The following is a 25,179-nucleotide window of genomic DNA, read 5'->3' on the forward strand; positions in this document are numbered from 1 at the left end:
AGAGTAGACTTCCTCTTGAAAATTGTACACAGCATCTGCAATCAGACTTGCCTGCAGGCTAACTGAGTTTGTGTTAACAGGAACAGTGACAGACTGGGGAACGGCGTCCTGTATGCATCAGTCAATCCAGAGTACCTCAGTGCTACTGAGAGTAAGACTGTTGGATATTTGGTCTATTTTTCATTGGGTTTTTTGGGTGGGGTGTTTAAACTCTGATGGTGACCCGCTGTCTCTTGTGCCACACCAGTGTATGTCCCAGATGAGTGGGAGGTAGCAAGGGAGAAGATCACTATGCACAGGGAACTGGGCCAGGGATCCTTCGGCATGGTGTACGAAGGCATCGCAAAGGGAGTAGTGAAGGACGAACCTGAAACGAGAGTGGCCATCAAGACGGTCAATGAGACGGCCAGCATGAGGGAGCGAATTGAGTTTTTGAACGAGGCCTCTGTCATGAAGGAGTTCAACTGTCACCATGTGGTAAGTTGGACGCGTCATCAAATCCTTACCATCTGGCTCATGTGGTTATTAATAATAAACCAGTGTATTGTCATAATGAATCCAGTCACGAGATGAAATCGATCCTCGCAGACGTAGACTCAAGTACGCTGTGGTTGTCGTTATTCCGACAGCTGCAGCATGACTTGCAGTTCAGACTCCAGGATATACTGTATATTCTCACTTCAGTGTGATCACAACATCAGAAACTGCATAACGTGGATGTGTTGTTAAAGCCTTTTTATTAGTCACTGTTTTGTTTTTTTTAAGGATAAAGATCTTTAACAATGCTCCAAGCAACAACAACAACAAAAAAAACACATTTAAATTGCAAATGCAGGATGGAGCTGAACTGTAACCTAGTGTGCTTCTGAGTCAGACAACCTACCTTACTGCCTAGTAATTTATTGCTACTGAATGCACTATGTGGTGGTCTTTAATGTTATCTAGATTTAGTGGAAGCCAAACATTTTATTCTAACAAGAAATCACACAAAACCCAACAGTGAGAAAGTCTAGAGAGACTTTTCCTTTGTGGTTTGCTTTGTGGGAGAATGGTGTTGATCAGTGGAAAATACAAAGTGATTTGAGTCAGGACCACTGTAATAGGTGAATACTCACATGTGCAGTAATTTGGATTTGGTGGCATGGCTCTGTTCTGGGGTATTCTTGGCACGAGTTAGGGTGAACAGCAATATGATCCACCAAAGGCAGGCAGGCAGGTTAAAGGTGCCATAAGAGATTTGTAGAAGTGTAGAAGGGTATCATCAATCTGCTGGATCACAGCTGAACTTGACTTGCCTATTTGAATGAACTCTGTGCTGTTTTTTTTTTTTTTATAAAAAAAAAACTTTTTTCAGAGCTTAAAGTTTTGAGCATATTTCATATTTTCCTATGTGAACAAAACCTATTTTGAAGTTATATGTAGCATGTATTTTGGACACAGTTTTGTTTTATCAGAGCTGACCCCTCTGCACTGCTGTGATTAATGTAGGTGCGGCTGCTTGGCGTGGTCTCTCAGGGACAGCCAACCTTAGTGATTATGGAGCTGATGACTCGCGGAGATCTCAAGAGCCACCTGCGCTCCCTGCGCAAAGAAGTAAGCAACCTGTCCACGTGTGCACACACACACACCTCTGCTCTCTTTCTTAATTTTTACAATTTCTTCTGCCACCCTTATACATCATCCACGCTACGCTTTGTTTCGCTCAGCTGATTAAAGCAGAAAGGCGTGATATGTCGACTGACTGAATAGTGCTTTTCATGGAGTTTCTCTTCTCACCGCCTCTTGCTCTACCGCAGAACGCCACCAGCCAGGTCTTACCCCCACTCAAAAAGATGATCCAGATGGCTGGAGAAATCGCAGACGGTATGGCGTACCTAAACGCCAACAAATTTGTCCACAGAGATCTGGCAGCGAGGAACTGCATGGTAGCAGAGGACTTCACTGTGAAGATTGGAGGTAAGTCAAGTTAATATATTGCCTTCAGCCTCCCCCGCTCTGCCGGCCTTGACAAAAAACTGTTTGGATTTCAGTGTCGGACCCAAGCACGTTAATGTAGATGGACAGAGGGGAGGGAAGAGGTGAGAGGGATAGATGAGCTCTCTGGAGCTTCCTCTCCCACACATAATGAGTGATACTTAGTGGCTTCCTCAACTTCTGCTTTCATTTTTTTTTCTCCAGATTTTGGCATGACCAGAGATATTTATGAGACGGACTACTACCGAAAAGGAGGAAAGGGCCTGCTGCCTGTCCGCTGGATGTCTCCAGAGTCACTGAAAGATGGCGTGTTTACTACAATGTCTGATGTCTGGTATGGCAGCAAATCACTCTTACATATACACAAGCCTGCATTAGACTAGGGCTGCCACAAATGATTATTTTGATAGTCAAATAGTCACCGATTATTTTTGCAATTAGTCGACTAATCAGATCATGCATCCATTGGATGTACAGCTTATTGCACCAGCAGCATCTGCTCTTATATAACTATCATTAGCTTACAGTTTTAAGTGTTTAAGGTATGTGCTAACTAAAAATAAAGACAAGATGATAGTTTATTAAATTTTAATGAAATTTGCAGATTGTTTCGGTGAAGTTTAATAAACTCCTTGCTATCTAAAATATAACAGGACACCGGAGTATTTTCTCGAGCATCTCACATTTCTGATAATCAGCTGTCTGCTTGATGTTTATTCAGCTGTGTAAAAACTATAACTTTAAGCTCAGCCAAACCGATTTACTCAGGAACAAATAAAATACTGAAAAAAGCCAAACAATAACATTTCAAGTTATCTAAGTCACTTATATATGTTTCACCTGAGTGGGTTTGAAAACGATTTCCGGTGTTCTCACCGGCTCTAGTGAGCCTGTAACCCCGGCTAGCTATCGAGCTAGTGGGTAACAGACGTCTCCGAAAACGTCGGAGCGCTTTTGAAAACATGTTGTGTCTTGATAAACTGAGCCGATATTTGAGGTTTACACAGCTACATTCTCACCTGAAAATATGCTACACGCTTATTTTGTGACCCAGAAAGAATAATAAGAGTAATATTAAAACTAACTAGCTGCTGCCATTGTTGGAAACTGAGCTGGGCTGCGCTATGAATTCTGGGACACAGCTTCTTCTTCTTCTTCGGGGTTTAACGGCAGCTGGCATCCTTGTACATGCAGTGCTGCCATCTTCTGTTTCAGTCCGTTATTACACTCTTAAATCCTACTTATTCCTGCGTCTTTTGGGATCTTACAAAGCTTCAAACGACGCGTCGACTATTAAATCAGTCGTCGACGATTTTGATAGTCGATGTAATCGTGACTAGTCGACTAATTGTGGCAGCCCTACATTAGACATGTATGAACCTCCTTAAATCCAGAAAGATGCTAAGTTTTCCATAACCACCTCAATATTTTTTTTGCCTTTGTCCTTGTGTATACTCTAAAACAGTTCATGCTGTGGCAAAAAACTAGATAATATATTCTTATGATAATTTTCTACTTTAGTTTTTTTTTTTTTTTAAATCATGACTACTGTTTCCAAAAGCATCCAAACCTTTGGTTTTCTGGCTGCCTCTTTGGAAATTCCTGGCAAAAAAGTACAGGCCAGGAGTATTCCTCTTCTTCTTTTTTTTCCATTTACTGACAACTCTATTATTCCACTGTTTCGTAGATTCCCAGCCTACAGCACTGCTACTTTTTTTCCTGTGTTTTACTACTGTTTACTAGAACCCCCTGCATGTTTGTTTCCCCAAATGTCACGGGTTAGTCCCTAAGAGTGGGCTTAAACTGCTCCAGATGTCTTTAAATGAGAGGTTGCCGTGCCAGCACAAACACACCTCCACAATTTGTGTACTATATCCTCCCCTTTGATGTTGTAAAGAAGTTTAGTGTAAGATAACCCTGATGTCATCATGAGTAGGTGACTGTTTGAGATCCTGGTGTGCAGTATTGTAATAGGCCTATTTTATTTATTTTGTTTTTAAGTTAAGCATACCATTTGAAAATTTGGCTAGCCAAAGTAGTACAGTAAACAAATATTGTGGTCATCGCGAGGCAGTCTTGAAGTTAAACTGAAGAAATACTTCATGCTGAGGTTTTTCCTGCAGTATTGTAATCATGTAAGCTGTATTACAACATACCGTGCCACACGTCATGAAGTTAAAATAAGAAGCAGGGTAAATGCTCAGTACCAGCTCTCCGACATCCTGCGCTCATTTTGGATTCTAGTGCAGATTATCTGGGGAACTTAAAGTTGCAATATTTAAAATAGCATTCATCTTTTTGGGGAACTTGTGGACAGATATGAGCTAAGGATACATGACACACTCCAAAAAGAAAAGAAAAAAAAATGAAGCCTGAAATAAAGTCAGCAGTGTCAGCTCAGCTTGTGCGCTGTTAGTACTGCGATCGATGGATGGCAGTGAGAGTATTTCAGTCCAACACGGACAGAACAAAAAGTCAGAAACTATCGGTTAGCCTTAGATTAAATTTGGTTCAGACATTCACTGCACCCAGGAGATGAATCCCACTTACTGCTTTACAGCCACTTTCTCTGCCTTTTCATCTTCCTTCATCACGAGATCAGAATTTTCAATCTTCTAATACATTTTTTAATGACTATATTCCAGTAAATCTCACCAACTTAACACAATAAACTAAGGCACAGAGCACGCCAAATCAGATACCTGCCTAGCATCAGCCTGTCACTGTGAGCGTGTTATCATGCTGACATCAGTTTTTTTCCCTCTTCTGTATATTAAAAGGCATTTATTACCTTTTCTGTATCAGTCAGTCAGGCTGTTTGACATTTACTCCCTCTAAAACCATTACTAGAATATTGCTCTCTGTTTAGGTTGGACATTTATGCACATCTTAAGCACAACAGCTCTCAAACAAGCACCATATGTGGCTCTTATTAAAAAAGGAATATATGAAAAATATGATTTGTACTTATTGTTTGTATGCAAACAGTGCAGCTCAATTTTGAGTGGAGGGAGTTTTATTTGCTTTTATTAGATGGTTAACCAAGTATTACTGGTGAGGCATTTTCAGGTCACCCTGATAACAATTTAGTCACTAACATAATGGATGTCATTTCTTTCAAATTTAGAGCGATGATGTAGGATAGGCTCTTCAAAGTAAAGTTTATTCCTAAGCAATAGAAGAATATGTGTGCTTGATCGATGGTTAAAATAAACGTTTACTGTGGAAGCCGAAAGAGCATCACATAAAATACCACAATATATTACTTGAATATGTTGCCTAATTTTTCTCGCTGCAGGTCATTTGGTGTCGTGCTGTGGGAAATCGCCACCTTAGCTGAACAGCCTTACCAGGGGATGTCCAATGAACAAGTGCTGCGCTTTGTCATGGAGGGAGGACTCTTGGACAAACCTGACAACTGCCCTGACATGCTGTAAGTCTTTCTTTTTTCAAATCTGTGACCCTGCCCTTAAGAACAATAAAACTAAGTAACATCAGCTTGGATTTATGAAGGATATTTTATCCTCTACAGCCGCAGCCACCCATGTCTTCTGTCCTATTAATATTTTGCCCTGTTTTATTTTAAGTTGTGGCTCTGAGTGTGAAGGATATCGTGTGTATAAGTTAAGGTAGAGCCAGGACGAGGGCCGACATTAACGTCACAGGATAAATGTGGTCCGTTGACGACATAGCTTCAGTGGTCAGCTGGCAGTGAGAACCCTGCTCAGCCTTCAGCGCCGGCCCATAGAAGGGATGCCACAATCAGTGTGTGAAAGATGCCCCTCATTCCTACTACGGAGGGAGGTAGTGCCTGTCTGTCAGCGTGGTGGATGAGAAAGTTATCATTATTTAACTTTAAATTAATCAGTCAATCAATCAAACACTTTGGAAGTTAGAGGGGAAAGAAAAGCCCGAGCACAGCCTGCTCGTCGGCATGCAGCGCTGCATACATGCATTTCGATTCTCCGTCTCTGACCTCAATAAGAAGGCATTCTGCTCTCTCCCCTCCCACTCTCCACGGCTGACCTCACCTTAGAAAGAGTGTGAGTAGCAAAAAAAAAGAAAAAAGAAAAAGAGGATCAAGTGTTGTGCAGACACAAACCTCGCGTTTCTATGGCAGCGTGGCTTTTTTGTCCTGATTACAGGAGTGTGTGGATTGTGTTACAGAGGTGGTGGAGTCGGGGCTTAGCAGCACACATGGAAGTCAGGCCACTGTCGATGGTCGCCTCTGCTGTAGTGACTTAATGGAGATTTCCAGAAGATTGCCCAAGTGCAGTGAAGCCAGAGAGTTCATACAAAGACTGAATAGAAAGATACAGAAGAAGTGGAAGTGGGCAGGTTAACACAAACAGGGATGAGTCATATTTCGAGAGCCTTAAATGTCTCCTACTTGTACTGTTTCCTTTGTTTCTCAGGTAGCTTTGGTCACTGATTGTTATTCTCATGTTTCTGTCTAGAGTTTCCCAGAGATAAAAGTTCTTTTCCTCCTTCAGAATTGGAAAATAAATGTGACTAAATTAAACATCATTATTTTTCTGTGGAATATCACTTACACGCTATTATCCGTCAAGGTTTTGCCACGCCGGGGAGGTTGCACGTGTGAAGTTTTTCAGATCTGGCAGGGATTCCTGTTCAGGTTTATTAAGCATTTAGCATAGATGTTTGGAGACTTTTTTGCACTCACACTTGGCCTGAAATTGCATCTGTTTCTGATTTTTATCAAGCTTTGTTGGCCCATCTCTTCTGTGAATATTTGGCTTTATCCAGGCCAGTGAAGATTTTCTTATAATTCTGACACCGACTATCTCATATTTGCTTGTAACCGTCCGTATACAGTATATCGGACAGTGAAGTCAGAATCGGTTTATTGACCAAGTACGTTAACACACATGAGCTCTCACTATATTTTAATACCGTGCAGATGGCAAATTCGCAGGATAATACAGATACAGACATACAGCCAAGCAAAGATATCGAATCAGCCAGAGCAAATAAAGAAAAACAGAAACAAAAAAGCAGACCCTAGGCAAACCATCCGAGCCGCCATCTCAGTAACTTAATAGCTGCTGCTCAGCTGTATTTATACAGCACATTTGGTGCACTCAAATTTGAATGTGAAGTGATTCGGGGGGGAAAAAAAAAAAAAAAAAAAAAAAACCACAGCTAAAGAACAAGTGGAGTTTTAATGCAGTGCAAGTAAAGCTCATGTAATCTGTTTTGTGTTGCTCACAGGTCCAATGTTAGTCAGTTTAGCCAAAGCATGTGGCCTGTGGGTCACGATTGGCAGGATGCTGACAAGAAGTCAGGATTTACAGTGTTTGTTTTCTAAATTTGCATCAAGAAGCCTCGTGCGAGACGGTGTCGGAAGTTTGCAGCAGACGGGTTACTCTGGTGCATCGGCCTTACTTCCAAGCGCCGTGCGCCTTTTTCACGGGAGGTCCTTGCTTGCCCGAGCTCGGACATCTGAACGTCAACTTTGAGACACTTCCTGCACATGTGCAAAACAAGTCTGAGCCGCCCCCTGCTGCTTCAGAGCATGAAGCGAGGCACGTGCTTAAGAAAGCTTTACCCATAATTCCTCTGGCGCGGAGAGGAGCTGGCACCCAGCTGCAGAGGTTATTCTAGATGGCAAAGAGACCACTAGGAAAAACAAGACAGAGGGAACAGCAAGAACGGAGCAGCGATGGCCAAGGTGTTTATGTCAGCGGGCCTTAGAGAGTATTCTGAGCTTGTTTGTGTATAATTGGAGCTGTGGTGTGCGGTCCAGCACCACACAAAACTGTAATAATTCTCCCGTTTATGATGTTGTTTTGACATTCCCAAAGCTCGGTTGCTGGCCTGGCACAGTAACCTTAAGTATGATTTACTGTTCTGCTGAGTGCATGCTACATTTCTGATCTTACTGTATTTGTTGTTAAAAAGAAAAAACAAACGGAACCCCCAAAATAGAAGAAAAAAAAAAAAAACGGCAAAATTTCAAAACAATTGAACTGGCATAAAAATAGTTTGTGGATTTACTTACTATATTATTGCCACTGAAAGCCTTGTAGCTTGCAGCAACTTTGGAACGCGCGCACATATATTTAGTCTTTTGGCCACAGTCTTACAGGGTTTTAATTATATAATTTTACGGGACAGTACTTAAAGAGAAGGCATACTCACCAAGATTACCTGCCAACAAACCTGCTTCGAATTAATGAGCAGCTACAAGTGGTAAGGACGGGTATTTACAATAACTACATCCTTTTTTCCCCTCTTTTTTTTTAAAGAAAAAACTGAAGCATAAAATCTAGTGTAGCACACTTTACCAACGCTGATATTACAGTCTCTGTTCTTTCTTCATGATCAGTGTTATGAACTGAGATGTAGTGCCAAAAAGCCCTAAAGGGGCCTTCAGTTTCTCCTGCCACCTGCTGGACAGAAACAAGACTTACAGGGCCACATGCTGTTTTCATCCCTCCTGTCCTTACCGGTTGTAAAGTTTGCTGATATGTTGCAGTTTAAGAAGTTTCTGTTTGTCAGTTCAAGCTGGTGTGTGAGAAATGTTTACACAGAAATGACAAAAATGATGATTTTGTCATTTATCTTTCAGGTTTGAACTGATGCGAATGTGCTGGCAGTATAACCCTAAGATGCGTCCGTCCTTCTTGGAGATCATCAGCAGCATCAAAGACGAACTGGATCCTCCCTTCAGGGAAGTGAGCTTCTTCTACAGCGAGGAGAACAAGCCGCCGGACACAGAGGAGCTGGACATGGAGGTAGAAAACATGGAGAACATTCCACTGGACCCTTCATCCGTGAGGCAGCCGTCGACTGCTGTCATTTCCTCGTCTGGGTGTGCAGGAGGCATGTCTCCTCCTTCTACGCATCAGTTATCCCCCATGCAAGGCCCGAGTACGCCATTACTGGGACCTGTTTCTAACTCTCCTCCCGGCCCACTTGCTTCAGCCTTGGCGTCTCCAGGACTAGCCTTGGACAAGCACTCAGGACATGCTTCGGCCAACGGGCCTGTCGTGGTGCTGCGGCCCAGTTTTGATGAGCTACAACCCTATGCACACATGAACGGGGTCAGAAAGAACGAACGGGCGCTACCACTGCCCCAGTCATCAGCCTGCTGATATCAGACCAGCCCTCTCCTCCTTCCCCTTTTACACAGGGTATCACAGACCTCTCATCTGTCTCTTAAGGAGGGATGGATGAGGTAAGAAATTGCTTTCTTCTACTGTTTGCCAGTAGATGGTCTCTCCACTCTTAAGGTCAAACATAAACTCGGAAGAAATGGAAAACAAGATAGCACAGAGCAATTGGTGGCTCAAGCTCAACACTGGGAAACTCCATCCTGCGCAGCCTGTATCTGAGTCTTTGTTATGTAAGAGTCCTTAAAGAAGGAAAACGATACAGGCATGTATCCTGACTTACAGATTTACACATGAACTTTAAGAAAATCTTCTTTTTTTTTTAAAGCATATCTGCCAGCAAAACCAACAGAAGAGCACTTTTTCCTCACGATTTCAGAGGTGATGTGATGGATATTCAAGTGTGTATTTATACACATAATACATAATACAGCATAGCTCCATTTCTAAAATTACTTTCCATCAAAATGACTGTATTCACATGAGCAGACTGCCTCATGTTGCGTGAGGATTAGAAAGGTTCCAACTTTTCTGATCCTCTAAGATCTTTTTTTTTTCATTTTATTTTACTGTTGATGTTTCTATGGGATTTTGTCCTGTGTAGGTCAGAATGGTAGAGGAAGATCTATTTTCTGCCAGACTATTGCCAAATCATGCTTTCTCTTCAGTTTCCTAAAAGGTGTCCCTTCTTACTGACGATTGTGGTTCAGAGTTGTCTGTGTGAAAGATAATGCCAAGATTGCCTGGCTGTTTTCAGTCTTCATGTTTATCTGTCACTGCTCCTGGAGCAGCTGTGTGTAGGAGTTTGCTGCCTTCACCATTGGTTATCACTTATTTTCTATGTTTAACGCAGATTTTACTGGTTCCATCTCAAAACTGAGGACTGGCTGACTTGTTCTCAGCCCATGTAATAATTTTTCTCTTTTTCTGTGTGCACACCAATCACATGGCGGCACAGTGGTATAGTGGTAAGAGCTGTCGCCTCACAAAGTAGAAGGTTCTGTGTTCAAACGCTGGCTGCAGACACTGTGTGGAGTTGACATGTTTTCCCTGTGCCTCTGTGGGTTCTCTCCAGGTACTCTGGCTTCTTCCCACAGTCCAAAGACGTGCATGTTAGGTCAATTGGTGTTTCTAAATTGGCCACGGATGTCTGCTACAGCCTGCATCCATGGCTATTTAAAATGTGACTGAGTGGTCAGCAAGACTAATAAAGCACTAAATATGTGAGAGCATTACAAACACCTGACAGATTTTCAGAAAAAGAGAAAAGCCGTGGTGCTGATTGGCTAATCAAAAGTTTGCTTGCCCACCTACATGCCCTTCATTACTTTCATCTTTCAAACATCTGAGGGAAGAAGGCATGTGATTGAAGCACAGCCAACTCTGAGTCACAGCCTCTGTCTTTGTTTAATTTATTTAAAAAAAGAAAAAAGAAAAAAAAAAAGACTGAAAACATCAAAGCATCAGAAGGTCGCACTTCAAATGAGCAAATCACTGAACTTTATACTTTACGAATACAACTCTGGCTCCACTTTGACTTCTTCTAACCTTTTTTTTCTGAGATTTTCAATTGTGCATTTCACAGTGGGAGGTGAACATGGTTCGCCGGCACTGCTGTACCGAATACAACGCAAGAGACAGAAAATGAGGTGATTTTAGTAGCCTAGAGACAGCTTTCAAGTCACAGGTGGTCTCTTTTTAGAACAGTCAATAGTTTATCTACATTTCAAACACATATAAAGGTCTTACAGTTGTATTTTTGACTGCAGGATCGTTTTTATACACTCATTGGTTTTTGTCACTTTTTTAAAACCTTTTTACGGTTAAAAAATGTTTGCCTCTATGTCTGTACAGAACAAAGCTGCTATTTTATTCTTTTCCTCTTTTGGATGATATATATATATATATATATATATATATATATATATATATATATATATATATATATATCATCCAATATATATATAAAGAAATCCTTCAGGTTTGGTATTTTATGGTCTCCACAACAGTCCATTTCTAATACCCTTAAACTGTTCAGAAAATATCCAATTTAAATCACAAAACGTGACCCCCGAAAGGTTTTCTGCAACACTACATTTTGTTAATTGCCTTTTCTTTTTATGAAATGTTTCTTTCTCTATTTCTGGATGTCTATATTATTATTATTATTATTAATGTTATTATTATTTAGAACGGACACCTTGGCTCAGTCTGTGAGCAGAGCGTGTACTTTCTGCATCCCTTTTTTTGTACTTTATTGTCTAGCACTGCGCCTGGCATTGGCCACTAGGTGCGACTCGATCTCAGGTCAAAGTTAAGGCTTTGCTTTCTCCACACATTCTCACAACATCATCCTGTACTTGCTTCACCATTTCCTCCTCCTTTCCTGCTCCTGATCATCATGACCCCCCCCCTTCTGAAGTCAGGATAAGTTCCAGTATACGAGATATTTACCAGATCTGGTATTTTAACCCATCCACGTCCTGCCTCGTTTTTTTCCGATTAGATAGGGCTAAATTAAGTTGTCTCGTTTGCCTTAATATATGCCAACCATCTTTTAACCGTTTCACTTCTACTCCCTCCTCTAGCTCAGTGTTCCCTCTGCTGATTTCCTTTCTTCAGACTTATTGTTTAATCTTCACGACGACTGCTTCTTAAAACCAAATAAAGGATGGGTTAAAATCCAGGGAAGGGAACGCATTTCAATGTCACGAATGGCTGAATACTGAAAGTGTTTTGAAGGATTTCTGCTCATGTTACCTGGTGATTCCCCTTCCCCTTCTTTTATTTTATTTTTTTCTGTAGAAATGTTATTTATTTCTTCTTCTTTTTTTTTTTCCTTTTGTGATATCAGTTTAAATCACTGTATAAATGCCCCATGATTCAGTATAAAGTTGGATTTTTTTGTATGCATTTTCTTTGGTGTCATGACTGGGGGACTTAAAACCTTTTCTTTTTTTCCCCCCTTTAAGTATATCTACCTCACTCTTTTTAAATATATGTATGCGTATGGAAAACAAATACATCTCACTCTTTCTCGTTTTTTTTTTAAACCCCCACAGGGATCTAGATAAACCTCACGAAGCGGACTAACACAGGAGATGGAATGGAAGTGTTGTTAAGTTACCCCGGCCATTTCTGGCCCAGCGGGTTAAAGCTTTTAGAAAAAAAAAGGCCCGCGCGTTTGCTCAAATTGAACAGCAGCCGTTAGTACGGTGTAGTTTTGCTCTCAGTGTTAAATGTAAATGAGTATTTATGTGAGGACATCGATCTACACTGTATTTTAACCGAGGCAGGTGCAGTACGTGATAAGACAGGAGGCCAGGGCTCAACACCACACATTCCATCTCCAAACATAAATGTCACAACCTCAAATCCTCAAAAGACAAAAACTTTTAATTTTTCCTCTTCTAAAATGCTTTTATATAAGAGTCTAAAATAAAAAATGTATATACATACATATATATATAGATAGATATAAAACGGGAAATATTTAAAAAGGGAAACTTTTTCATCACCTCCAATAAAACAATTTGACCTGCAGCCTGTGATGCTGTGAGCATACGGTGCAACTCCACCTCTCACTTTATTCCAAGCAAACAGATGGCATTCACTTTTTCAGAACAACAACAACAAAAACTAGATAGTTGTGAACTTTCCATAATATGGGGAAAGCAGCCTCCTACGTATTTCTAACTTCTGTAGGAACCCCTAAATCAATGATTTCCACGTTGGAATCACAAGAGCAGTAAAACAGTGTCATTTTCTACCCTTATAAACTCTTCGTGGTTATGTGAATGTCATCATCCCCCTTCCCCTTCCTTCCCAGTCTGAATGCCAAGACATTCTGACCCCAGCGTTCATTTCCACTCTCGTTATCGGTGCCACTCCCTCACTGTCCGTTCAGAGTTGTTTTGCTCTATCAAAAGTCAAGTCTGCAACCCCCGTTTTTTTTGTCTGGCCCGTTGTAACTGATACTTACAGTAATGCTGCTGGTTCAGTCACCTCAGTAGATCTTATTTTGTCACCACAAAATAGGAGGGAAAAAAAAGAGAGAGAACAAGCGTGAAAAGGTGGCAAAGTAGCTTTTACATCTCAAAGCGTCTCATTAAAAAACAAAAACAAAAGAAACCTCAGTGCTACTTTTTAACTCGCAGTGGCTACTTGGCGAGCGTTAACTCAGTGCAAGGGCTGATGGGCTGGGAACATTAGATAATTTGCATTTATATGAATACCCAAAAGCAATAAGAAAAGAAAATGGGATCACAGATAGGCAACCAGGTAACTTCTAATGTGAAATTTGGGTGCTCAATTAAAGTTCTTGGTAAATAAAAAAAATAGATAAAACTGTCTGATTGCTGTTTAATATCACAACGGTTTAAAAATCACCACTGACAAGCAAACAGCTTAGGTAGTTACTTAACATATCTATGCATTTCTGTTTTTGTTTTTTTGCTGTATTATGGTATATGTCAACTTTCCAGTTCTGAGAGTAGACACTGATCTGTTCTGAGGTGAATAGCTGTTGAATAACTAGTTACCATTAGATCACGAACCTGTCAAAGCTTACAACATTTACAATGAACTCGTGGACATGTATAGGACAGGGATGTTGCGTAGATTTACGGGTAGTCACGGTGAAGAGTAATCATGGTTAGAAAAAGACGATAGTTTACAGCTTCACGCGATACTTTTTTTTTTTTGCGTTACCTTAGGTTTAAACAGCATAAATATACACTACAGTTTAGTCGTCTGTCAACATTTCAATTCTTCAGAATGTTCTTCATGCAAATGTCAGGTTTATGGAGAATGCATCAGTGCATTTAAACTGCAATAATAAGTTTGAGGTTCATCATCATCCTGCGCCTCTGTTTTTAATGATTTGCATTCCTGTACCTTCTGAGGGGCCTTGGTCTACTACTACTATTATTTTATTATCATGCTTTCACAAAATCTGTGTGTTCATTAGATTGGGGAAAGAAATAATCAAAACGAAAAATCACTAGACTGTCTTCTTTCAAGCTCTATATCTGAGGCCTCAAAGTTTTTCACACCTATAGCTGAGATGGTGTATTTTTTAAAACACCTTCTCTGAATATGTATCTGAGAATTTCTTGTATTTTCTTTCTCTTTTTTTTTTGCTGAAATTTTGAATAAATAAATGAATGAGAACTACGAATGCCTGCTATATTTAATTTTCCATTCACACCAATCAGTGGGTATCTGCTATGGATCACGATCTACCTCATTGACACAAAAGGGGGATCTCCTGTTTTTGAATGCTCCTCCAGCTGTTCCAGGATCTTCTGAATGAGGGCTTGCAGCAGAGGCACCAGTCTGTCAGCTGAGGCCAAGGTACCAGATGTGGGTATATGGATGAGGGCTGCTCTCCCCTGACCATGATACAGTGAGCAGTAATATGCAAAATCGCACAGGTACCTAAAAAGAAGAAATCAGCCATTATCTCATATTCAAGAGTGACTCTTGATCGTGCTGGAACACTTGCCTACCTGCCAGCATCTCTTGAATAAACTACATTCATCCCTGCTTGTCTGAAGTGCTTTGAGACTGCCCTCATGTTAATGACTGACTCCAGCTTCTGTGCCCCCCCTTCGACGCAGCAGCGAGTCTCTGGACAGTAGCCGCAGACATCTCGGTCTCTGTAGCCAGTGTTCTTCCCCGTTTGCTCCAAAATCACCACACTGGAGCCTCTGGCCAAACCCAGATGTACAGCAAACTGAAGTAAATGCACACAAACACAAGAGTGAGTTATTCACCTTGTGGTGGGATTTCTTTATTATTTATTTTTCATATTTGGAAGAAGCACAATAAACATTTTGGAAATCTACTGACAGAATTAAGTTTTAAACTAATAAGGTGATCAGTCTACAAGTCACATTTCGCTTTATTTTTACCTTTGGGTTAAGAGTGTGCCAGAGCTCACCAATAACTTTCTGGGTTTTCAAGTAACTCACTGGTAACTCCCTCACATGGACGTCAACATTCTCCCCCAGTCCGATCAGTTTCAACCCCTGCAATCATTTTTCAAATGAGTTATTTTCAGACTCAGTCAGCCGGTGGCGTTGATCGTTATTACCTTGGCGGCTTCCCAGCTGGTGTTGGTCAAGAACTGTCGAAAAGGTCCAAAACCTTAAAAGTAAATCGAATTTGCCAATTCAAAATAAAAGTCGGTCCGGTGCGATTATGGAGGACATGAACATTTACAGTTTACCTGTAACGACCACAGTTTCGCTTTTATTCATAGCCGAACCGAGATTGCAGCGCCTGTAACGGCAGTTCAGGGATTTCATGCAAGGATACTAAAACGTAGATAGATTTTCTTTAGCTTTCGCTATTCGTTTACTGTCCGCTTGGGGGCGCTCATCTCTGATAAATGTGATGCCCCTGTGAGGGTGATGCATTCAGGTGTCTCAGGAAAGTTATGCCATCCACAAATCATATTGAACTTAAAACAGCGAGACAGACTAGCATTTGTACTCTCAATAACACTTGCAGGCAATTTAGAATCACCAAAAGTCACCAACCCCACTAAGTGCATGTCTTTGGACTATGGGAGGAATCTGAAGAGAACATGAACAAGACCTTCTTGCTGTGAGGAAACAGAGCTACCCACTGCGCCACTGTGTGTACGTTGTATTTATCCATATTAACTACTTTCTTGCACAATCTCAGTTTACCTTTTACTTTCCTTCAACTTAACCTTAAATCGCTGTTGGATATATTTAAAGTTCTTGCACTCTCACAGAATCAAGCCATCACTATGTTCTGCCTCTGGCACATTTACTTTAACTTGTGTTTATTTATTGTAGGATGTTCTATTTTTAAATATTTACCCTGGTGCTGTAACACAATAACTTCCCATGCAGGGTGAAGAATCTATCGGTCTATTATGGCAAGTAAACAACAAAGGCAAGCACTTCATTGAAAGAGTAAATCTTCTGAATTAAAAAGTATTAGGGTAAAAAAGATTCAATTAAAATTAAAAAAGCAAAATGAAAAAGCAAATTTACCAAATCTGCAAACTAGACGCTTACGACATCAGTGGGAATATATTTTAAGTGTAACACACATTCTAAATAATATATATTTATACATTCTAATATGGAGCTATATTATAGCTGCAGTTAAATGTAGACTGGCTTTTACATGTGGGAGAAAAAGCCAAAAGGTAAATGTAGCCAAAACCAATATACTGTGTTTAAACCTCAATTATTATCATTTTTTAACTCGTGTACGTTTCTTTTTAGCTTGTCCTTTCTTTTATTTATAGTTGCGGTGAGTTTAGCATTATAGTATTTCAGAGAGCACTTAAACGCAACATAACAACGGACAGGGACGGAGGGACACGCTCGGGACGCTGCTATGATGCAGCAAAGGACCCGCCCTCCTCCTCCTCCTGCACTTGTCAAAGGCCACCGATCACAAATTACATCACAGTCGCGCCCACGGACGAAGACGCAAATTGATGCCGGGAGAATCCGTCTCCTAAATAATAAATAAAATCACCGGACATTTTTCTCCATCTAACTTAACAGAGATAATTAGTTACCACAATGCTCCCTTTCAAGAGAACTTTTGAGAGCGAGAAGCACCAGCTGCAGGAGCTCAACAGCAGACTTACCCAGTATCTATCCAGAACCAAGCAGCTGGAGCAAGAAAACGCGCATCTCATTGCTGAAATAAATAAACTGAGACAGGTGAGGACTACCGGATGGGAAACTAAGTACAGGGCTGAGATGCAAGACCTGCGGAGAATGGTGGGGCAGCTGTCGTTTGAAAAGTCCCAGGCTGAGATGGAGAGGGAGAAGCTATGGCGGGAGTTGCAGATGATCCAGAGTCTGTGCAGCGAGCAGACCGATGTGTGCCGGGACGTCAGCGGCGAACTAAAGAACTGCGAGCAGGAGCTTCATCACGCTCACAAAACCAACAGCGAACTCCAGCAGCGGCTGCTGCAACTAGAGAACGAGTATAAACGCTTAGAGGATGCACACAGGGAAGAAGTGAGCCGCCTTTGCAGTCAGGTGGAGTCCCGAGTGGCACCCATCATCAGGCAAACTTATCGTGGGCCTCCGGTGGTCTCCGTGGAAGAGGTGCAGGAGTATGCCCACGGTATGTCCGAAGGATGGATTCAGACCTTCGAAATGTACCAGAAGACGGTAGAAGACATGGAGCAGTCAATTAAAGCGGACCAGGCAATGCTGAACGACATGCAGAGGGAAAAGATGCTGTATGCGTCCGAGTTGGACAAATTACGCACGGAAGCGGAAAAACAAGGGCAGATTCAAATGCGACTTGAGGAGCAACTGATGCACATGCAGGAAAAATTCCGTGTGGACTACAGTCAGTATCAGGTAAGGACGAATTAATTGTGCTACAGTAGAAGAAATGTTTAATTTGGCATTGTTTGATTCGTTTTATCAACAAACAAACAAACGACAAACCACTTTCAGTAAACCCCGCAAAATAAGCTCTAATTTTGGAGACGGGGGAGCGGCTTGTCCCTTGCTGCCCTGCCACACCCACTGTCCTTAAAGGTACTCATGCAGCTGCAGCTCACAGTGGCTGCTACAAATGTTTTCGATCTTTCTAATAATGTGAAATTTACATTCACATTTACATTCACATTCCAATAATGTGAAATTTATATATATATATATATATATATACACACGCTGCACCATTCTGGCGTCTGTACCAAAATGCTACACAATAAATAAGGAGGGGTCATTATTCAACAGTGAGCAAGGCCTGTCAAGTTTATGTACCCATAACTAAAAAATATGGATTGTGCACAACATTTGACGTCAGTATACCAGGACAGCATAGCTCCATTAGCTGGACAAACGCTATACTTCCGCCCTAGTACCGTCCAACTGCTAGATTACACCAGCCACTTAAACCAATTAGCTGTCAGACTGACAAATCCTTATTAGCCTGAAGATGCAGTCTAAAGCAGGCCAGTCAGTTACATACCACTTCTCTTTCCACCCACTGCAGGGCTGTCTTCAGTAAAGTCACACCAAATACATTCCTCTGTTTATCTGTATGTAAGGAAGGCAAATGTTAACATTACTGGAGAGGGTTTATGCACAATACACAAAGCACTACTTGAGAGGACACGCCTAAAAACTTCAAATCTGTTAAGAGCACTAAAAGCTGCCTTGAGATGAATTATGGTTTCCTGTTTTTGCTTTTCCCCCCCTACCATCAGATGACTATTGAACAGCTGGAGCATGAGAGGAATGTGATGGCTGATGTTATAGCACAAAAAATGAGAGAGCATCAGCAGCTTCTCCAGGTGAAGATGGATCTAGGAATGGAGGTTGCTACTTACAGGTGATGAAACCATTTAGTTTGTTCATTTTTTGTCTAAATAAATGAAATGGATATTTTATGTCACGTCAAGTTTAAGTCTTTTCCCAGAAGCCATTTTTACTTGTGTTAGCATGAAAAGCACAGATGGCACGAATAAAAACACTATGAGAGACAATCAGCAGTCAGCGTTATGCAACTCTTCAGTAAGCCTTTATTATGTGATATGAACCATACCTGGGTGCTAGAACCACATAGGAGTATGTGTTTCACTGCTTCCCTCACTGTGAGGGGAAATGTCTTCCATAGAAGAAGTACATGTGGCGTCTTAAATGTTTTAGAGACACGTTTAATACAAGGAAAAGCTGTCAGATGCTTTTTGCAAAGGTGTTGCTAACAGTCAGTCTACTTTAAAAAGTGTAAGCTACAACAATTTTGAACGATTTTTGTGTTGTTCATGAAGAACTCCTTTGGGGAATGAGCGCATGTGAAAACAGAGACAGTAATGGTTATTTGTTTGGAATCATTATTTTTTTTCTTTTCTTAAGAAACAATTGTAGAAAACATTGTAGAAACAATGGCTAAAATGCAGAAGCTTTCTTTATTCTGAGATATTTCTATGGTTTTGAAATCAGATTACTGATTAAACCAGCCCAAATACCTCTTCAAGTTAATCTTAACTCAATTAACTTCATAATTTACATAAGGAGACATACTTTGCTTGCTCATCCCTGGTTTTGGCACTAATTGCTCAAATCTAAGATCTCAAACAAAAGTCACATTAAGCTAATATAGCTTGGATTCATATTTTTCATTGTTCACTCACACCCCACCTGCAGTGGCTCCATGCACCAACAGTGGAGACTGCTGTACAGTTTAAAAAAACCCCGAGCTGCTTAACTGAAAATTAGTGTCTGACAAGGTTACATAAATACTACACATACTATAGATGATTCTTAAGTAAAGCTGTTAGAGCATATTGTGTGAAGGAGGACTGATTTTATAAGCAATAACTTGTCTTGTTATAGCACTCAGTGTGTTGGCTTCATGTTCATGACACAGGGAGATGCTAAGATCTCAAAGCTCTTTATAAAACAGTGGGTAAACACTGTACTGGAATGTTATATCAATGTACCCTTGACATATTATAACCTCTTGCCTCATATTGACCTACATTTAAACAGACTTATATCAAAGATGGTGATAGATATTAGCATTTTAGCTTTAGCTTGCCTCTATATGGCAGGCTCTCCACAGGCACAACTGGTTTGTTTTGAACTTTTGGAATAGACAGAATACCTTATTAGAGACGTGGCAGCGGCATTTGTTTTTGTATGCGTCACGTGTCCGTTTTTGCTCTGGGATTCACAGGGAAGCATAGACAGCCATGCTTTGTGGGCGTTATTTTTAGGCCAGTCTTTCGGAAGGCACTCTCCAGAGAAGTTGCTCGTTTCATTTGCTATTGTATGTCTGTTGAAGCATGGCCAAGGAAAGGTGAGCTGTTTCAAATACTAGTAATGCATCGATATTAAATGACGGTGGCTTATTTGAATTTTTAAGACTACTACCCTATATGGTCAGGTACAGCATTCATGCCTTCTCGTAAGCCAGTTGTGTTTAGTTTGAGAGGGTTGAAATGGCAGAGCTGAAGGATGTACACGATCCCATGAGGTACTTGTCTTTGATGTTTTGAAAATATTTGAGAAATTAACTTGAGTTAGGACCTTTTTGCCCCTGTCTTCATATGTAATTTGCCTTGTCTCTGTTTAGGGCTCTTCTGGAGGGTGAGCGAATCAGTCTGCAAGATGCTCATAAGCGAGTGAATCAACATCAAAGAGAAAGAATAATAGGTATGTTTCTCAGTTATTTTTATTGATGTGATAATGATGGGAAAACACTGCAAGACTGGTTTCTACTTGGATAAATCATTTACACATTTATTAAGCAAAACTGAAAACAAAATGTCAATTCATCAAATAATTATTACTAATTACTTCTTTACTAATTACTTTTGACTCAGATATCAAAATGCCTGCCCGACGCTATACTCCAAGAGCTTCCACCTTAACCACCAAACAGCACATGGATGTAAGGTACATGCCATCGACTTCAAGCTTGAGAAGAGCCCCCATCCCTTCCTCTGGGTCCATAAGTCCGTCTAGGGTCATCCCTATTTCAGTTACAGGAAGAGCTCGCCATCAGAGTCCGGCATCCAGAAGGGATATGATCTCATTTAACAAAGCTCGGGCAGCTGCTTCTGCCTCTGCTACTACCATTACCACCACCAGTACTACAACCAAAGATAAGCAAGCAGGCCATAGTGAAAACCAAGTCAGTCGGAGTGTACCAAAAAGAACAGCAGAAGAGCAAACTGTGAAACTCATCTGGCTCCCACACACAGAGGGCCAGATGAGTCCTGACAAGTCTTCTACTCCTGATACCAAATCAGTAAGAGTGGTGTCACCATCAATGAAGAGCCTAGTTACGGAAACCGAGACCGAAAGCAAGAAGTATGTGTCAGATGAAAAAGAAAAAGGCCCCGTTGTCGACGGCAAGGTCAAAGACAAAGGAAGAACAGAGTTTACAATAGGCCCAGCTGAGAAAAAGATATTAGACTCTGTGTCTGTAGAAGAAATAATTGAGAAAGTGATAAAACCAGCAGGTTTGGAAGCCAAGGTCTGTTCAGCAGGAGATTCAAAAGTCAGATATCACGTGGAGAAAACTGAGCAGGAGGATGGCACGACTAAAACACAAATCGTGCTGGAGTCCAAAGTGGAGGAAGAGCTGGATGTTTCTCAGGACAATGCCCTGGAAGAACTGTTGAAACAAGGTGTGAAGAAAGTGTCACTAGAGGACATCAAGGACACAGCAACAGGAAGCATGGTCAAGAACCTGCTGAGTGGCTTGCAAGGAGGAGAGGACTTACAAAATAAGTCAGTCAATGTGGAAATCATCGAGGAACCAGTGGAGTCTTACAGTGATGAAGAACTTGAGGCTGAGCAGAAGTCCGGGTTGACTTTTCATGAGCCTTCTGCATATTTTGAAGTTGAGGAGCCAGAAAATATCCCTCATGGCATTCAAGGTAGCAGGGGGGATGATAATGTCATGAAATCCAACACAGATGAGTCAAAGTTTGGATCTGTACAAGTCCAAGAGGTCTCTAGAGAGAGTGAATATCCACATTTCTCCCATGATCAAGAGTCTCATGAGTATTTTGTCTCCACACCAGATGAAAATCTTTCTGAATCTGAGGAGGGTGGCGGGATAACCTCATATGGCCATTATGGAATTGTAGATGACCTGTCGGATGAGAGGTATTATCAAGATGATGGCCTTCCCCAGAAAAAAGTGACTGTAAAAGAAAGTGATGAATATGAGTTTATGTCAGGTGACCGGTTGTTTGCCAAAGAGAGTTTTCCAGAGTGCATAATAGAAGAAGAGGTTCGGGTCTCACCTGTAGTGCAAGAGTCAGTGCTTGAGTACCTGAGAGAAGACTCTTTGGAGCCCAAAGAGCAGCTGAAAGGAGCTCTTGAGAAGCTACAAAGTTCAGTGTCGGGACCACTGAAAGAGGAGTTAGCTTTCCTCACCAGAGTGAGTAGTGAAAGTCCAGAGAATGTAGCCGTCGGTGTCAAAAGAGTGGAACAGTCCACTGACAATGGAACCATGACTATAGTTGCAGAGCTAAATGTTTCTCAAACCCTGGAAGAATCTGGGCTGCTGGAAGGAGATGACCTATCTGAAGATCAGATCATGGCAGCGCTCAAGTCTTCTAACATAGGGATCGAGAAAGCCTTCCAGAGTGGGGCGGGAGGAGGATACAGCATTAGAGTTTCCAGAGAAGATAATGTTGCTCATAGCGTGGAGTATGGCGACTTCAGCGACAAAGGAGAATCTGCATCTGAAATCAGTGAGAAACATTTTAAACTGGGGCCATCAGACAAGTCATTTTCCTTCCAGATGGATGTACACGGTGGCCATGACGAGGCTGCCTCAGAGCAAGAGCTGCAGCCTCCAGTCCTGGAGATGCCAGTGAAGATTTCACAGGAGAAAAGAATCGCAACAGTTTACCTTGAAAGCCCTTCTAATGACTAAGAACTAAATCTGATTACTTTTTTCAAATTGAATAATTGCCAGTGCATTACGGTATGTTTACTTAAACATACAAAGCATATACTAATGGTGATTGCAGGAACTGTATTCATGCTATTTTTCAAGTAAACAAGCGTACTTATAATCCATAAGACTAGATTACCTAAAACAGAGTACTAGCTATTTAGTTAAAAGTATCTGATTTTCATATATGAATTTTTCTTTTTGCCATTGACTGCAGAGATCCCTGTGGGCTAGATTGTGTAAGGACTGAAACATCTACATATTGTAGCCATATTTAATGGTAGGCAATGCTGTGTGCTGTACTAGTATGTTTGGCTTTTCATAAGGTGCAGTTTGAATATCCTTGATTATTCTCTTTATAGTGCTTCATTTTGTACTAACCTACACTTAACAGCTTAAACAGCTCATTCTACAGTTTACAGCATATAATCCACCCAACCATCATGTCGTGGCTGTACTTGCCATGATGTTAAGTCTCCTTGGTCAGCATTTATTGCTCTCTGGGTTACAAGGTGCTGTGCACTGTTTGCAGAATAGGGCTTTAATTTTTTATGTTTTGAGCACCTCTAGAAAATGGAATGATGTTAGTACACAGCACATGCTGGAACACAGTGGTTTATATTAACAAGTCATTGCTAACATGTGTTCAAGACTGTTGACCTTGTGACTGAGGATAATATCATGAGAGTTAAAAAAAAAAAGAAGATCTATTTGCTTTAGAATTTGTCTTAACAAAGCTCTTGTGAAGCTTAAAAGTGATTTCTTGGGGTTTCTAGGGACGGCGCAGTGGTTAGCACTGTTGCCTCACAGCAAGAAGGTCCAGATTTCAACTCCACCATCTGGCTGGGGACTGTCTATGTGGAGTTGGTTAGGTTAACTGATGATTCTAAATTGCCCATAGGTGTAAATGTGTAACTGTCCAATGTGTATCCTGCCACTCGCCCTATGACAGCAGGGATAGGCTCCAGCACCCCCAAGGGAGAAGCATGTTTTTAAAAAATAAAACAAAAAGTCTATTTTAACATGTGCCAAACATTTGTAAATTGCAAACAGTTAAGATTTTGTTTTGAGCATATAATTGGGGGTAACACTGCATTTGGAATTCTAAATGGGACCATTTAGAATTCCAAACATGGCTGTCAAGTTGAAAACAATATCCAGATAAAACGATTAAAGTAGCAGCAGAGGTGTTTTGCATTAAAAGGATGTTGCAGTGATGAAAAAGTAATCACACATAGGTTTGATCTTTGTCATGTATAGCACTTATGGCTTGTCCACAGCTGTTGGCTTTCAGTGTTGGCTTGAAGGATTCAACTTTGCTCTGACCTACGAGTGTGTTTATAACCGCACCTATTTTTGGATCATCAGCTTAGCATTGAGTGTTGACTAGAGTTTGTTGTGTTGTGTATGCGTTACAGAGACAGAAATGAAATAGCATGTGTACCGTCTGGTTATTTTTTTTGCTTATTTTCTCTAACAGCGGCTGTATAATTTACTTCTAACTACTGAAAAGTCTTTGCAAGTCAACTTTCTGGTATGATGGTAAAGCAATCCAAAAATACAACATCTGGCATGAATGCCATGCTTTTACAAATAAAATAAATTAGCAATCTACAAAAAGAACCCTTCATTTCATGATTTGTTGTGATTTACTCTTTAAACTCAAACACTCCTATATCAGTGCACCTAAAGTGTTTGTTATTAATCTTTATGCGGTTATTATCTCATTAGTGAATGAGTGACTAATACAGTGTTTAATAAAGGTCAAATGGAGAGACTGAAATCATTGATTTATTCTGAATTCTTTTGAGACCATTGCTTATATTGGTACTAATTCCAGTCCTTAGATGAAAATTGCCCCAATATTATAACATCATTAAAAAATATTATGTGTATGTTTTGTTTGAGTATTTATTTAGACTTTACTTTCTTCACCTAAAGTGCAAATTGACAAAAAATCAAGTACTGCCAGATGACAAAAACCATTTAGTTACAAAAACCATCATGACGGAATATCAACCGTTGGCTTAAACTTTAAACCACACTGAAAACAAACAAAACAAGTGTGTTCAGTTATGAAGTTTTAATTATTACCACTGGATGGTACAAGTGGAAAGATTAGAGGTCGTTTTCCTTTTACCTTTCTTCTCAGCCACCTCTGGTGCCCTGAGAAACATAGAGGACACAGTTGCTTTACTAAAACATGAAACATGAGCTGCATTCTTATAAGTGTCTGTTAGGTTTACCCTAATGTAATCATATTATCAAAAAGAAATAAATGCTAAGTGTTGACTGGTGAGGCCTGTCAGATTTCTTAACATAAGAACACTGTGATTATTTCACAAATTTACCTAGCCAGCATGTCCACAGCTTTTTTTTTTACTGCTTTGGTCTTCTTGTGCTGACGCCCATACAAGGATCTCTGGATTTCAGGCACTACATACGGGGAAAAAAGATAGCCGAGAGAGTGGTCAATGGAAGATAAGTGTTGAAACTCAAGCTCGGAGGGGAAGCGCCACTTCCTAGCAACATGTGAACGCACTAAACATACCAAAATAACCACTGTAGCTGCCCAAGGTTTAGATAACACCTGTGCCAACTGCCCAGAGTGTCAGATCAACAA

General features: G+C 40.8%; 3 protein-coding genes across 4 annotated transcripts in view; 2 read left to right on the plus strand and 1 right to left on the minus strand.

Moving 5' to 3' along the window:
- The window catches only part of igf1ra (insulin-like growth factor 1a receptor), a 77,641-nt gene extending 63,356 nt beyond the window's left edge, over window positions 1-14,285 (plus strand). Inside the window, exons 15-21 of the mRNA XM_004553231.5 lie at window positions 81-151; window positions 248-477; window positions 1,489-1,593; window positions 1,797-1,956; window positions 2,179-2,308; window positions 5,273-5,407; window positions 8,567-14,285. Coding sequence (XP_004553288.2) covers window positions 81-151; window positions 248-477; window positions 1,489-1,593; window positions 1,797-1,956; window positions 2,179-2,308; window positions 5,273-5,407; window positions 8,567-9,092 — 1,357 coding nt within the window. The 3' untranslated portion in view covers window positions 9,093-14,285. The remainder of the gene's footprint in view (window positions 1-80; window positions 152-247; window positions 478-1,488; window positions 1,594-1,796; window positions 1,957-2,178; window positions 2,309-5,272; window positions 5,408-8,566) is intronic.
- pgpep1l (pyroglutamyl-peptidase I like) lies at window positions 9,658-16,358 on the minus strand. Of its 2 annotated transcripts, XM_004553232.4 has the most exons (6): window positions 15,343-16,358; window positions 15,208-15,260; window positions 15,026-15,142; window positions 14,621-14,847; window positions 14,355-14,549; window positions 9,658-13,125 (listed from the first exon to the last, which is right to left on the minus strand). In XM_004553232.4, exons 1-6 carry the CDS (start codon window positions 15,419-15,421, stop codon window positions 13,089-13,091), a joined length of 708 nt encoding a protein of 235 aa, XP_004553289.3. In that variant the 5' UTR covers window positions 15,422-16,358; the 3' UTR covers window positions 9,658-13,088. The 2 variants fall into 2 exon arrangements, with proteins under 2 accessions (XP_004553289.3, XP_076741890.1); XM_076885775.1 differs by lacking the exon at window positions 15,026-15,142.
- A 194-nt stretch (window positions 16,359-16,552) lies between these two features.
- synm (synemin, intermediate filament protein) lies at window positions 16,553-24,855 on the plus strand. The gene is made up of 4 exons (XM_012919601.5): window positions 16,553-17,482; window positions 18,343-18,467; window positions 20,214-20,293; window positions 20,464-24,855. The coding sequence occupies exons 1-4, from the start codon at window positions 16,685-16,687 to the stop codon at window positions 22,533-22,535; spliced, it is 3,075 nt and encodes a 1,024-aa protein (XP_012775055.2). The 5' UTR covers window positions 16,553-16,684; the 3' UTR covers window positions 22,536-24,855.
- Window positions 24,856-25,179: the final 324 nt, after the last annotated feature.

Source organism: Maylandia zebra, linkage group LG7 (genome assembly GCF_041146795.1).
Source record: "Maylandia zebra isolate NMK-2024a linkage group LG7, Mzebra_GT3a, whole genome shotgun sequence".
Taxonomy (NCBI): Eukaryota; Metazoa; Chordata; class Actinopteri; order Cichliformes; family Cichlidae; genus Maylandia; species Maylandia zebra.

Coding starts and splice junctions, on each gene's coding strand:
- pgpep1l (XM_004553232.4), bottom strand. CDS start 15,421: ATGAAATCCCTGAACTGCCGTTACAGGCGCTGCAATCTCGGTTCGGCT. Junction 15,261..15,342: donor CGAAACTGTGGTCGTTACAG/GTAAACTGTAAA, acceptor TTTACTTTTAAG/GTTTTGGACCTTTTCGACAG. Junction 14,848..15,025: donor GGCACACTCTTAACCCAAAG/GTAAAAATAAAG, acceptor CATTTACTTCAG/TTTGCTGTACATCTGGGTTT.
- synm (XM_012919601.5), top strand. CDS start 16,685: ATGCTCCCTTTCAAGAGAACTTTTGAGAGCGAGAAGCACCAGCTGCAG. Junction 17,483..18,342: donor TGGACTACAGTCAGTATCAG/GTAAGGACGAAT, acceptor CCCTACCATCAG/ATGACTATTGAACAGCTGGA. Junction 20,294..20,463: donor TCAAAGAGAAAGAATAATAG/GTATGTTTCTCA, acceptor CTTTTGACTCAG/ATATCAAAATGCCTGCCCGA.